This window comes from Lissotriton helveticus, chromosome 1_1, assembly GCF_964261635.1.
Source record: "Lissotriton helveticus chromosome 1_1, aLisHel1.1, whole genome shotgun sequence".
Lineage (NCBI taxonomy): Eukaryota > Metazoa > Chordata > Amphibia > Caudata > Salamandridae > Lissotriton > Lissotriton helveticus.
This window is the reverse complement of record NC_136057.1, coordinates 1818269230-1818284807: the sequence shown is the minus strand read 5'-3', so window position 1 is coordinate 1818284807 and position 15578 is coordinate 1818269230. Positions and strand designations below refer to the sequence as shown.

The following is a 15578-nucleotide window of genomic DNA, read 5'->3' as shown; positions in this document are numbered from 1 at the left end:
ACCAGATACTGTTGAAGGGTAGCTAGCTGCATGTACAGAGACGTTACTCCTTGATGAAGTAAGCGGGCACTAAATCGGGGGGGGGGCTCACTTGATTTTGAACCCGAAAGAAAAGATATTAGCAATACGGTGGACAATGTCATATTTCAGACAATGCTCCGCGGCAAAGGATAAACATACCTAATAGTATTCAATCACTAGAGGACCTGGCATCATATACTAACAGGGTGTCAGGAGTTTTGGCATACTCTGCATCTTTTTTAAAAAAAGAGCCTGCAAGAATGAAGATCAAGAAATATACCTTGGGATATCAAAGTATAAAAATTAGAGATCGACCCACCAATACAGTCCTGGGAAATTGTGTTTTAGCTAATTATCAACTCCAATCAAAGTACATATGTGAGAATATGCAGTTGAGAGGTGTCCTACCAAGTATCAGTTGTTACTATTATCATTTTTTATATATGGGGCATTTTATAAAGTGTGTGACTACAGGTGAAAGTTCCTACTCAGCCCCCGTATTGAGATCAGCAAAGGTGAAATTCGGGTAAGACAGATACCGTTATCCTGGCAGGCAACTTTGCTATTGCTTTCAATCACATAAAAACGCTGTTTTTATTTTTTCACAGGGCGGGAATCGCATTGTGAAGGATTTTAATGACACATGGATTCTATAAGGTTATATGACCCTTTATGTTTAATTTAGGGAGGTATACCCATTAAAATGATTGCATTAGATTCTAGAAACATGCTCGTAAACCATTTCCTTTTTTCCATAGGAACAAGCCCTGAGTGTGTTGATAAGTAGGCAAGTTGCCATCAATATTTATCCCGAAACATAGGAAAAACCTATTGATAGGGATAATATAAATGAAAATAGAGGGATCTGTATCCTGAACAATGCCTGAGACCCTTATGGGCAGTGTGTAGAGGCTGAAACATGTTGATACTGGCAGTGAGGGAAATGGAGACAATCTCTCCAATATACCCTCCTTAATTTTTTTTTTATCCGGCCAGTGGTGGCACAAGAATAAAATTAGATAGGGCATGCTACTTAGACAGTTTTAAATACTTTCTCTTTTCTTTGCATGTGGGATCTCTTTCCAAGAGAAAAATGCTCTCTCTAAAACAAAAAAATATGCACGCCCCCCTGACTATTGGTCTGCGGCAGGGTGTGTTAGCGGCCCAATGATGAAGCATGCCACTATCTAATGGGTGAGGGCAGTATTTACAACCTTTAGCGTTTTCCTCCCTAAGTGAATATTACAAGACCAGAACAGCATCTCCGGACGCCCAAATGGGATGCTCAGAGTTTTAAGTTTGTTCTATAGTCCTCATTTTGTGAGTTTTTGTGCGTAGCCTTGTAGAACAAGGGAAGGCTTAATCTCTAGTCCTCATTATTGTGTGTCAATGAGATTCTGCCTGTCAGGAAGTTGTTCGGAAGGCCAAAATCCCGTATACCCTCAAATATCCGGCCAAATTGCATTTCTCCTAGGAGGGTAAACCACATTTCTTTACTGACGGCAAGTCAGCCCTCAAGTTTGTAAAGCACATAACACTGCGGCAGCGCTCTCTTGGCACTTCACTGCATCATACTGGGGGCAACTTTTAACAACAATGACTAGAGGGGAGAGTCTGCAGAGACACAGCACCAATTCCTTTATTTGCACAACTCCCCCACCACTGTTTGGCTCTGTTACTATGTGCACTACTCCTAGGGCATTTCTGCAGCGTCCTGCCTACTGTATGTTAATACTGCGTTCACTGTGTCATACTGCTGGGGATTGATATCCCACTTAGCCACCCGGCCATTGCCTGGCAGAAGTGTATGTTCGGCCAACTTCGCCTCCGGAGAGGTCTCCCAGTTCGGATGTTTTGGTTGTTAAGGGTTGGTCGAGGGGTGAGGGGGGGTGGGTAATAAAGCTCAATCATGTTTGGGGGTTGGTGTGGGAAGCAGGTTGGTTGGGTTAAGTTACATTGAAAGTTTTGTTCTTCTTTTCCCCTTTCTGGCCCCTTAAGCGATTTACCACCACTCATGGGGCGTGCAGCATTCTGTACATTGAACGACAGACTGCCCTTTTTACCATTCAGACTAGCAGCACTTCAATAGGACAACGACAAAATGGCTCATTTGGAATATCCACAGTCTTAATTATCACAGAAAAGCGTACTTAGTGAATGCCTGATGGAGCAAGGACTTAGAGTCTTGCTCGAACGCAATCCTCTCATGTAACTTCTAACCTCGTATTAACCTTGTTTCGTAAAACTGTATATGCACAACATTACATTTACAAGAAGATGAAGCTTGCTTATATGTTTTACATACAAGTAACGCAAGTGAGATTCTAAAATGGCCGCACACTGAAAATCTTTAGTACGCATGCGTCTACTGCATCTACATAGTATGACGTACTTTCGCTTGGAGGAATTTCTTGCGCTTGCGCAGTTACTAACAAGATGGCTGCTTTGAAACTCACATGCTTGGCATTTGCTTTGCTGGAAACGAAAACAAGTTATTTTACTAATGCGGGGAAAGCATTAATAAGTAAATGGGTTAGAATAGAAATAGGTGGGATACAGTGAAACCATTTATTTTTTTAAATAACATCTGTCTTTCTGACTTTATTATTAGTACACCTTTGGGCCTCCCGAGAGTGACAAAAGAAAGCAGAATCACGTGACTGAAATGTTCATCCGCGCAGGACTATTGAGAGTGAATTCGGAACGATGACTACAAACTTGAATACAAGCCAAGGCCACAGAGTGTCCTGGCCTGGGAACCAAGTGGTGAAGGGTTCACCAGAATGGAAGAAACTGTGGCAGCTATTATAAATGTTGCAAAAATAATGTGAATGCGGGTGGGAAATAAAGTTTGGAAAAAAAAAATAAGGGGATGGGTTTATTAACAAAGGGCTAACTGAAAAGAGTGATATGTAAGCATGGTGTGATGATCACCTCCCCTTGCCTGTCCAATCGGAGTTAGGAGTTTCATGTTATTGAAACATTTTTGGGAGGTACGTGAATATTGTAGGGTATAATTGAGGTAGTGCTTAGTTAGTTAGAGAGCTTACTGAGAAGCACAGAGCATGAGACCGGGATGCTGCCCGATTAGACGTCGATGCTGAATACTGCGGAGTCCGAGATGCTGTCGGTGTGACGAGAGATGCTGAAGAAGATTTGAATTGCAGAACCATATATCTTAAGATAATTAATTTAGAAGATGATCGCGGAAGAATCTCGAGGAGAGAGTCAAGAGAGGGGTGCTACACAAGCTTCGGTGATAGAGAGGTCATCTGTCCTGTCCTGATTCCTGTCCTGAAGCCTTTGGTCGCCAGATCTTCCCTTGGGGACCTTTCCCAGCCCCAAGGCCAGGAGGATGGTTTTAACAGCATACTTGGTAATTCTAACTATAGGTCTGTTTATGTGCCTATGTCCTTTTCTCTCTATCCTCTCCTTTCCATGAAGAGTCATTCCATAGTATAAATGAAGGCATTTGACAATTAATTATTTGAATCTTCCTCCTATGAGGCGACGGAGACTGTTCTGTACTTTGTAAGTGGTTCACATGAAATTATTCTTAAATAAAGATTTAAAACACTTCCCGAATCTGTGATCATTAAAAAATTTGCCAGTAAGTTGATGTATGTCATTTCACCATCAACTAGTTCAACTAATGGTCCATTGACCAGAGAAAAGAACTTTTTGATCAAAATGAAAGATTAGTTAGGATCCAGAAGTAACTAATCTTGATATGGTAAGTAGTTCATAAAACCATGACCCCAGCGGTTATTGCCAGGGTGTTGTGAATTGTATGTATGGACCCAGGTGAGTATATAGTGTTGGAGTACCTGTTGCTGGTAAGCCGCTGGATCACACCTGTTTACTCTGTCATTACATAGACATCTGCTTTCTCCAGGAGTTACATCTCACCTGGTACGGTGAAACACACACCTCCCTGTACTCCAACTTTGCTAGAAGGGTCATCATTTTAATCTGTAGAGGCCTTGCATGGCGCCTCACTGGCTCCCTTGTAGACAAAGAAGCCGGCCATCTCATATTAGCAGGCACTCTACACAGACAGCCCATGGTTCCTGTTGCTGTATTCAGTCCAAACATAGATGCCCCAGAGTTTTTTCCGATCTTTAGAAACTAGTCGCCGGCATGGGCCCTGGGGCTATACTCTGGGGAAGGGACTTCAATATAGCATTAGACGACCAGCTGGACTGCTCCAGGTCCTCACAATGTCCACACCTCAGTGCAGCACTGGCTCTCATTATACTCATACATGACAACCACTTGCATGATGTGTGGAGACAGTCATTCGAGGGTGCGCGGTGGAACACCTGCTTCACGTCACACCACAATGCTTGGTCAAGAATAAATTACTGACTCGTATCTAAGGATGTCCAGAAGTGGAGACTAAGAGCAAAGCTAATGGCCCACACTCTCTCGACTCATGCCCCAGTACTTTTTGAACTGATGGTGCCCCACGCCTCCACCCCCTCTCCCAAAGCCTTCTCTTTGAGTCTCCCCCTGAAGGCACTGCATGATGTAGTGTTTTGTGAGGCGTTCCGCACAGAGATAAGCGCATACTTTGTGCACAATGAGGGCACGGTGAGCACCCCGTCCATGTTAAGGGAGGCATTTAAGGGGGTGATATACAGTGTTTGCATTGCCAAACAGTCAGGCATCCTAGGGGCTAAAAGCCAACAGCTGGCCAGGTTGGAGAATGATATATGGTGTCTGGAGTCAGAATATTTCCAGAACACCGACGTAGTCAACGATCTGAGAAAAAAGTATCAATATCGGAATATTCTGAACAATGGATATATATAGTGTAGGGGCATATCTGCTCATGCAGATATGCCGCACCTGTGATATAGAGCACCCTGCCTTAGTGCTGTAGGACCAGCTAGTGGGGAGACTTATTTATAACTTAAAAAAGGCTAGTTGGCATGGCACACAGGCAGTGTGCCATGTCGACTTTGTTGTTTTGTCTGTACCAAGACATGTATGCTGCAGTGACAGTCTGCATAGCCCAGGTAAGGGGTCCCGGGGGACCTTCTTCAGTCCCAATGCCCTGGGTACCATTTACTAGGGACTAACAGGGGGCCTGAAGGGCCCAATGTGAAACAGGTTTAAGGAAGAAGCACTGGCACAGTGGACCTGGTTGGCAGGGATCCTGTGCACTAACAATCGAAACCACATCATTTTCCAGGAACAAAAAAGTGGGGGGCTAACCATGTCAAAAGAGGCACTTTCTCACAGATCCTACAAAGAAGTCCACCCAACTGCAGTACATGAGGCCCTGATCTATTTAGGATTAGATAATGCTTACCCCAAATTAACGTACTGTTCAGCCCATTCAGGATTGAGGGTAGTATGATAAATGAATCCAAACCATGGAATAGGCTGAGGTCTCTAGACAGGTTTCAACCAAAGGTGCCAGATCACTAATACAGTGGTCTATGCAGTTGAAGTTGTAAAAGAATCCTGGATCAAAGATTTTTTTTTTTACCTATTAAATTATTACAGAAGATCCATGAGGCCCAAAATGTGTGAGTGCACAATGGATGAAAGAGCGGAGGATTATGCTTGGATGGAGTATGTGTTTAACACTAGCAGAATCACCTCGGATATATTCAAAGGTGTCTTGGGGCATTTCCGGGTATATCAGATACTACCCAGTGATGAATGTGTGTAACTAAAGGAAGTGGCCAAACAACTTATTTGCATGCACCTAGGAAAGCTGTAGTTATGCCTCGCCACTTAATATAAAGGTGAACCAAGCGTTCAATATATTTAGCAAATGAACTGCATTCAAACATGTATCACTACAGTGCAAGCAGAAAATCTTAGGTTATCTCAGTACAGAATAACTATCTTGAGAAATCCACGTTTCAGTCACATTAGATATAAAATACAGCCTATTTTCACAAGGCCTCTTTAACACACTTGTTAAATAACATTGTTTATAACTTTAATTCATGCCAAGAGAGCATAATATAAAATATGTACACTATCGGGAACGTTGAGGGAGGCAGCATGAGCTTTTTTAGCTCCATTGAATCATCCCATGTTCCCTATTGGAAGAAAGGTAATAGATAACCTAAAACACGTAGTGCATACAGTTCTGCAAAGACTTATTATAAGATCAACACAATACAATTTAATTTTCATATACCTCATAGAGCTCCTTCATCTGAGCCAGCTTGTACTCAAACTTCTCCAGACTCCAGAATGTTGAGATCCCTAGCTTGCTGTTCCGAACTTGCACTTGAACCGGAGGGCCCGCAACATTTTCTTTATCCAATAAATCATGTCTGTTTTTATTTGCCGTGGAGAGGAAGAAGAGAAGAGGAGAAATAAACATGTTATTAGAAGGAAAAACAATTGGCTAGAGCACAAGGAGATCATTTCTATAGAGTTTCTTTTCATAAGGTCAACGGTGTCTCTGTTTTCCAGGTAACTTTATAGCTATTTTCAGCAATACTTCATCCTTCCAGCACCCTGTGCTCTTGGAAGTATTATAACTATGACAACGTTTGAGAAGGACAAGTTACTTACCTTCGGTAACCCTTTCTCTGGTAGAGATAAGATCTAGCCGCAGATTCCTTAACTTAGAATCCTTCCCAGGCACCAGACTGGATTCGGAAATATTTTCAACAGTAACCCTGCATGCCAGTACAGGGAGTCGAGTGAATCCGTAGCGACGTCGTCTCCCGAATGAGATGTCAACAGAGTACTTATAAGCCTTCCCCCGACGTGATGTCAATTTCTTTTGTGACTATTTTTGCGCCAACAACGCAGAGCCACTTAGAGAAACAGACTCTGGAAACAGTCTGCCAAAAAGGGTAAAATCTTATATTAACAAGTACAGATTGACAGAACTGGAGTAGTATGCAAAGAGCGGATCTTGGAGACAACAGGGACCTCAGTTCGCAGAGTGGAGAGGATGAGTAGGTCGATCAGGAATATGTGGCTAGATCATGGCTCTACCATATAAGGCGTTGCCGAAGGTAAGTAACTTGTCCAACTGATAGTCATCTAGCCACAGATTTCTTATCTTAGAATCAGATATCCAAGCAATAACATCCTAGGCAGAGGGGTTGAGAACTGATCACACCAAAGATCCCCCAAATAGAAGAAGCCGGTCCAATAGACAGAAAGGGACCATACTATCTAAAAGTGGTAAGTGAAGCAAAGATGCTCAGTGAAATGATTGTCTCCAAAAAAGACTATAGGAAGCCCATGGGGAGTAGAAATCTCTAAGCCCATGACAAACGTGGTATAAAACCAGTATAAGGGGCAGCACCAAAAGGGGATACAACCTAAGATCGGTGAATGCAAAGGGACCAAGGACCAGAGTCCATAGAGTCCAGACTCAAAAGGAAATGAAAGGAGCATATACAACGTGCACACCTACAATGAATAAAGAGCACCCACCGATCATCGAGGAAACAATCCTGAGAAACAGATTTAGAACAAATAGACCGCCAATGATAGAATGATAGAGAAAAGAGAAAGAGAATAATGCATGCTGAAGAGCATCACTAGGAAGACCACACCAGTAAAAAGAAAATGTTCTTATACTGAGATCCTTGAAGATATATAAAGCATCCTTCGGAATAATGTATCAGAGACGTTCACTGAAGAGAAGGATGGAAACAGACAAGTACAACCTAGAAGGTTGAACCAGGTCATCAAGAAGGGTGCAGGTAAAATGCAGCAATGTACACCGTATAGACGGTCCAACAACTATATGTGCAAAATATTATATATATATATATTTTTTTTTCCACTGAAAAAACCATCGGTTTTCAGGGGCGTTCTAGTTATCTGGTGATTTCACTCGTACAAAACCATTGAAATTCCCCCGTTATAGTTAGTTCAGCTAAATATAACTCAATGCACTGCTGATGACGTCACATATTACATCACTCATGACATGGTCAGTGACATCACTCATGACATTACTGATGACATCATCCACTGAATGTCATGAGTGATGTAATATGTGACGTCATCAGTAGTGCATTGCGGGCGCGCGAGTTATAGTTAGCTGAACTAACTATAACGGAGGAATTTCAATGGTTTTGTACGAGTGAAATGACCAGCTAACTATAATGCCCCTGAAACCTATGTTTTTTTCAGTGAATTTCTAAGGTTTTTCAAATGCTAATTCCTAACTATAACGTGCCTGAAACCTATGGTTTTCTCAGTGAATTTCAAAGGTTTTTTAAATGCTAATTTCTAAGTATGCCTACAGGGTAGGACATGTGACGAAAGAAGAAAAAACACACAGAAAGAAGAAAAAGAAATGCAGAAAGAATCAACAGAAGTCCTCAAAGACGAAGAAAAGTGCAGGAAGAGTGCAGGAAGAAGGAAGACGTGCAGAAAGAACAAACAGAGGAGCAGAAAGAGGCCTTGTTGCAAAATCATCCTGTACCCTCAACTTTTTCAGATGGGTACTGGTGGTACCTGACTGACTAACCAGTCCTAGAGCCAGTGCTATGCTAAAACACACTTCGAATACAGTTAAAACACCTGCATACACTAGGGAACACTATGCTTTGGGGTACCCCTGTTATTAGCATGACCTCCTCTGTAAGCCCCTAGTATATAATAGGGCAGGGGAGATTAAAACTACCTCTTAAAATGCGCCACAGGGCGCGTTTGCACACTGGTGGAGGGAGGGGGGGTGGCTGAGCTGACGTGTGCAAACACGCCCTGTGGCCGTTTTAATTTGGGGGATAAAGTCCCCTTGAATCCGGAGTCTCCCTTGGGTACAACTAGCCAGTCGGGTATCTCTAGTTAGCACCACAGAGCTGCGTTGCAGAGAAACTGGGCACGACCTGGACCACCTCTCTGCAACACAGCAGCGCTTCCTGGAAGCACCTGGTGGGATTGAAGGGGAATTATTTCCCCAACTAAAACGCGCCACAGGGCATGCTTGAACACATTACTTCAAGCCCCGTGCCCTCCCTTCACCACTGTGTAAACGCACCCTGTGGCCCTTCTAAGTTGAGAGATTAAGTCCCCTTGAATCCTAAGGGTCCCTAGGGTCAAAGTAGCCCACTAGGTACCTCCAGTAAGCGCAACAGAGGTGCGTGCCAGGGAGGTGTAAAAAGGGGCATGGCCTCTGAACACCTGTCTGCAACGCAGCTCCCTGGCGCATACTGGAGATAACTGTTGGGCTAGTTGGCCCACAGGGACCCCCAGTATTGAAAGATAATTAATTCCCCAACTTAAAACGCGCCACAGGGTTCGCTTGCACAGTGGTGAAGGAAGGGGGCGTGGCCTGAGCTGACATGTCTGCAAACACGCCCTGTGGCGCGGAGAGAATGAATTCCTCATCAATCCTGTGGGTCCCTAGGGGGTAACTAGCCCACCAGGTACCTCCAGTATGCGCCAGGGAGCTGCGTTGCAGAAAGGTGTTCAGAGGCCATGCCCCTTTTTACAGCACTCTGCAACGCAGCTCCATGGCGCTTACTGGAGGTTAATTCCCCCACGGCCCGCCGGCTCCCTGCGTCCTTTGGGAGCCAGCATTGCTTTTCCACATGGGGAGCCTCTTAGATGCAGCTCCACGTGTGAAAAAGCAGTTTGGTTTGAATTTTGAAAGAGAGAGCAGGTTTCCTGCTCTCTCTTTCAAAATTCAAACCAAGTTTGCTATGGCAGGGCGGGAGCCGCGTGGCTGCCGCCTTGCCATAGCAAACTACAGTGTCCCGCGGTAGGCACCCGGGACATTGCAGGAGCAGACCCTTGGGGGTGGCGGTCCCCAGGGCCATCAATGGCTCCAGAAGGAGGGCCACACGGCCCCCTCCACACATTTCCAAAGCCCCAGGGGGTGGTGGTCCTCGGGGCTGGGCGGTCCGTCACGAACCCCCTAAATATTTAGAGCCCTGGGAGGTGGCGGTCCCCGGGGCGTGTTGGGGGGGGCTTGATATATATATATCTGCAAGAGAGCCATTCAAGAGATAAGTATATACATGCAGAGACATCCAAAGAAAAATGTATATAAGGATAAACATGCTTGTAGAAAACAACAATTCACATAGATGCACAAGTCCTCTGCCAGTTAGCGGGAGGATGAGGAGTGGAGGAGCAAAGGACACTCCAAGAACAGAAGTACCCAAGGAAGGACAGTCATAATACATACTACCATTTTAAAGGAGAGTTTACAACATGTCTGAGGTAGAGACAGAAAGACAAGGCTGAGAAACTGCAACACAATGCCACATAAGAGTAGGAAGTGGAAGGCATTGCCTACTACAGGAAAACAAGGGCAACAGTCCAAGAATCAATGTCACATACGAAACGTTGTCGACTTGCTTGACACTGTGTAGATAATTTAAATTTAGATTCAAGTGTAACGGTTGAGTTTTCATTTTGCTTGTTTAATTGGTCACACTGCAAACAAGCCCTCTTGCCCTGCCTGAAAGTTTGTTTTCGTTATTGTCTGTTCACTGTAATGTGTAGGACGCAGGACTGTGTCCCACTTTATTTGTTCTCCTCACCAAGGACCACTGTTCTTACAAATTATCGATACCCAAGGTCCTTGTATACCACATTGGGTCCCTTTGTTTTGTTTAAATATGTTGAGTGCAATTGCTGGATTGCAAGGAGTGTAAACTCGATTCCCCTTCTTCTAAGTGGGTCCCTCCTGCTACCACTCCCCCCTCTACTCTTCTAGAGTCAATCTTAAAAACGTTCCTTACTGCAAAATGCTATGTCAGACTACGCACCATTATACTCTGACAAATATATTAAAAAGATACTTGTGGATCCCTCCTTGTTCACAGATTCAGTAGAAACCCCCAGTAGTATTAATGTGCCCCTCGCTGATCAACTAGAAAAGTGTAAAAAGCAACATGTAAGGTTGCAACTAATGATCCATATGTTAATTGAATACTTAAAAGCAAACATAATACTGGTTGGGTTACAGGTCAGAAACATACCGGGGTCTTCACCGACAACCCCAAATACACCACTAATTTTTATTACATAGGTACGATATGTTTGAGGCACTGGATGGTGCTGGGCATCGATACTGCCACTGAAACTCTAAAAAAAACTCACAGAGGAAATTAATGAGATTGAAAAACAAATCAAGGAAACTAGCACTGTCCCTGACTTTAAGAAACTGTTAGAACAGGTCAAAAAAACGGTGGACCGATTTTAAAGACTCGAGCAAAACAAAAAATCCCTTAAAGTCAAGAAAGACATCAAAGCCTATTCCTTAGAGAGGACATATTCCTTTCTGCAAAAAGATTTTTACACCAATCGCGCATACACGAACCCCCAGAAAGCTAGACTTTTGGGTATATTTAATAGACGCAACAACTTAGTTGGTTTTTCTGACACCTCCTCCGATTCTTCTGATAACTCGGATCACAACGAAGGTCCAAGGACCTCAAATCGTACCCCCGACCCCACTTTTTTTAGACAGGGACCAAAACGAACCTCCATAACGGGGGCGGGTGAAAGAAGAAGAACAATGGTACAATCCCCGGGGCGAGCGTCAAACTCACCATAAATTTTACAAATGGTAACTAATACCAACAATGTTTCACTGAATTTACAGACAATATCCATCTTTAACCTATCTAAGCATACTCTTGCTGACTCTGAACTATCACTTCCCAGCAAAAGCTTATCCTTTGTTCCCTACTTTTCTAGAACTCCAGACCGAACTACTCAGGTTCTTCCGGCGCATTCGCTTACATGCTTATTTTCTCCTCAATGCCTCACCAGCCATCTCTTCCAACACACCCTTACGCCCCTTCATCCACTTTTTTCCCCACCTCTTTTATGATCCCTGGCGAAATTGTAACTTTTGAAAAAATGTTACTCAAAGATGTTTCGCTACTTGAAAATACCAGACGCTTTATCCCAAACAATTTGTCACTAGAAGAGAAAAAGGCCATTAATACACTGAAAAACAATGATTCCCTCGTCATTAAATCAGCCAATAAAGGCAGAGGTATAGTCCTGCAAGAGAAAGAACTATATAGTGTCCGGTTGTGGCTCTATTTTAGAGCGACTTGGTCAATATGTGGACTATTTTATAAAGGACTTTGTCCCCAAGACAGAATGCTATGTCAGAGACAGTATGGTTATGATCAATTTAGTCGAACACCACCCCTTCAACACTGGGTCAGAAATCCTCTGTACAGTGGATGTTGAATCCGTGTATACGAATATCCCACAGGTCAAGGCACTATCTGTTATTGAGCATACACTAAAATCAAGACTTGAATTATGTCTTACAAGAAACCCCTTTGCTTTTGATGGCGAGTACTGCCAACAGGTGAAAGGCACATTGATGGGGGCTGTCTTTGCCCCCAACCTGGCCTTACTATTCATGCATGTTGGACCTAGGGTAACCTGGTTACATAGGGTAGCCTGGCCTAGGGTAAGACAGTCACTAAACAGAGGCACATGTGTAAAGGTTGCACACCACCCAGCAGTAATTAAACGCACTTCCACACAAAAATGACGCTACACCAATCTTTGTGGAAAAATACGAGCTGTTTTATAAAATATTTTTGTTAGCTTTTCTCTCCTCTCTGTAGTTTTACATTTAATTACACTGTACAATTTTATCAGTTCTTTCCACACATATCTAATAACATCAGAAGAATTCAGTTCAGTAATAGTTTATCTTCTTACAGTGAATTATCCTAGGAAACACTTTCCCAACCGACAGCTTAAGCACCTCCTACAGTAATAGATTACCCACCCAAGCTGAGGTTTTCTGGCTACACCAAAAGAACAATCACAACTTTAACACTTTAGCCACTTCAGCTTATCACTTTAGAAATATCCAGGACTTAGGATCCTGGAAGGTTATCTCTCTGCCCACTGTGTGGCACCTTTCTCGCAATATGTGAATAAACCCAAGATTACAGTTATCAGATGTATTATCATAAACAGCTCTGCTATAACTTGCTCATAGTTAACACAGGATGAAGTCACCGTTTCTTCTTCCCCTCCTCCTCGGTAAAAGAATCCCACAATGTACTTCAACACTCAATTTTGGTATCCTCAATATCACAGATCACTTCTCTAGCACTGAGGAGAATCTCGAATATACTTGTCCCTCTGAGTCTTTAACCCAGTAGGCTTACTAAACGGTTCTCCTTCACCCTATCAGGGCTAGTCATAGAGATCTTCAGAGAATAGGAAAGTGTAAAGGAGCTCCACCAGTTAATCCCGTTATAGGGGCATGAAAGATCCCCTTCCCGGCTGATTCCTCAGTTATTCTTTAATCTTCCCCCCTTTCCTCCACCTTACTTGGGCCTGGGCAAAGCAAGTCGCTGACACCGATCTTCACTCTCCCTCCTCCCAGCTGTTCCTCTCCCGGAAATCGGGCCCTTCGCACATAGGCCAGCAATGAGAGGAGGCCGGGCTAAGGCTGCCGGTGTTCCAGTCACCCTCGTAAACCTCGCTGCCTTCTCCTCGAACGGGCCGCAGCACAGGCGCGGGTGAGTAGTGTCCCCACTAGGCGCCGCCTCACTCGCTCAGTCGACCGCTTACCGCTGGGCCTACGCGGAGATCAGTGCTTCGCCGGCTCCCACCTCAGTCAGCCGCACTACTGGGCCTGTGCGACGATCAGCTCTTCATCCACTCATGCGCCCAGCCCAGCAGCACCTTCTCCGTCCCTCGCCTCCGATTCAGAGGCTTCACAGCAGCGCAGGGCGTTGTAACTCGCCCAGGTCTCTTCCTGGGAAATACCGGTAAGGTGAACCAGTGAAAGGAATTGGGGGGGGGGGGGGGGGGTTAGAGGAGCTCAGGATCCGACAGCCACGGCCGTACCGATTCCCTCAGAAGGTAGAGTCTGATGAGAGGGTTTGGTCAGGGGCAAGAGGGGGAACGTCTACACGAAGAGGTTGTCTATCCCTCAGACAAACTAACTACTTCTAGTGCGTCCTCCTCCCCACACCACTGCCTCTCTCCTCCAGCTCATTGAACTGCACAAAATGGCTACCTGGCCCCTGTCCTTTTATAGTCTGACCACTCTGGGTCCAGTAGGGTCCAGAAGGTTCTGGAAGGACTCTATGTTATCCTATGGGGCTTTCTCAGGGGTTGGCGGTTATGTCAGTAAATAGCCACCATTTTGTAGGTCTGAGCGAATTCCAGTCAGAAAAGGCACCTAGGCCTGAGGTAAAAGTCTATGAGGGCCAAAGAGCATCTATCCCCCGAAACAACACCATAAAAATCTAGTGGACACAAAAAGATAAAAAGGGGGTATGAGGGGCAAAAAGGGGACAAAATAAATAATTAAGAGGAGGGTCTACGCAAAAGGCCAGACAGGTCTAACAATGCACCATCTAGAAGTGGCCAAAATCCTCTCCCCAAATAATCCTTTTCACTCTGGAAAAATAACTCTCTGGAGAGGATACATTGACAACATTTTCCTGATTTGGCATGAGAATGAAGATACCCTAAAACAATTCCTACACTGGCTCAATAATAACTGCCAAGGTCTTAATTTCACCCTTACATGTAACAGAACCGCCCTACCTTTTCTCAATCTAACCATTCACCACTCCAATGGTGCATTAATCACAAGTTTATACAGGAAACCAACTGAGCACGACCCCCTTCTTCGGTATGAGAGTAATCACCCACGAGCACTGCGTGACTCTTTACCTTCCTCGCATTTTTTGAGGATCAGACGCAACTGCTTCCTCAAAGAAGATTATTTCTGTGAAGCTTCTGCCCTTTCTACTAAGCTGCTTGCTCGCGGATATCCCAGGCGAATTGTGCATACTGCGTTCAAGAGAGCATGGTACTGCCCCAGGGAGATTCTTCTATCCCCCAAACCCAAGTCCAATGAAAACCGCATGGTATTCGTTACCACTTTCTCACCAGTCTCGCATACCATACGGAAATGTATTCTCAAACACTGTACCATCCTCAACTCAGGAATCATGAAAATTGAACGCCCACTGTTTGCATTTAAAAAAAGCCGAAATATAAAAGATCACCTTGTGAGAGCAGCTCTTTTCAACCCCAGACCCGCTACTACACTAGATGAACATAGGGGCCTAGACCCACTCATAGGACATGCAAAATGTGGCATTTGCAGTGCATGTGATTTAACTATTGCAGGTAAAGAATTCACTTTTAATAATGTTAAAGTAAAGTCCAATTTTTTTTCCAACTGCAATATATGTAATGTCATTTATGTGATCCTATGCCCATGTCCCTAAATCTACATCGGACAAACCACCCAAAAAGCGAGAACCCGGATTTGCCAAAACCGCAGCTGAAATGGTTGCAAAACTCCAAATGCCCCTCTCGGTGAACACTTTTCTACTGCTGGCCACAGCAAAGATGACATTAAATGGACAATAATCAGTGTGGTGAAACCTCCACCAAGAGGCGCATACGTTTGACAACTTTTAAATAGGGAAGAACTCAAATGGATCATGCGAACTAGCAAGATAAAAAAACGGACTAAAAAAACGGACTGAATAGTAATGAAGACTGGGCAACTCTATTGTAAAGTCTTCACTTTCACTTCTCTTGTTTCCAAATTACATCATCTGAACTCTGTTTCGTCATACTTT

At 44.1% G+C, this 15578-nt stretch overlaps 1 protein-coding gene across 1 annotated transcript in view; it reads right to left on the bottom strand.

Annotated features, from left to right (window-relative positions):
- KIF14 (kinesin family member 14) overlaps nucleotides 1-15578 on the bottom strand; it is a 606238-nt gene that overhangs the window by 275890 nt on the left and 314770 nt on the right. The window contains exon 21 of the mRNA XM_078641003.1: nucleotides 6185-6323. Coding sequence (XP_078497129.1) covers nucleotides 6185-6323 — 139 coding nt within the window. The remainder of the gene's footprint in view (nucleotides 1-6184; nucleotides 6324-15578) is intronic.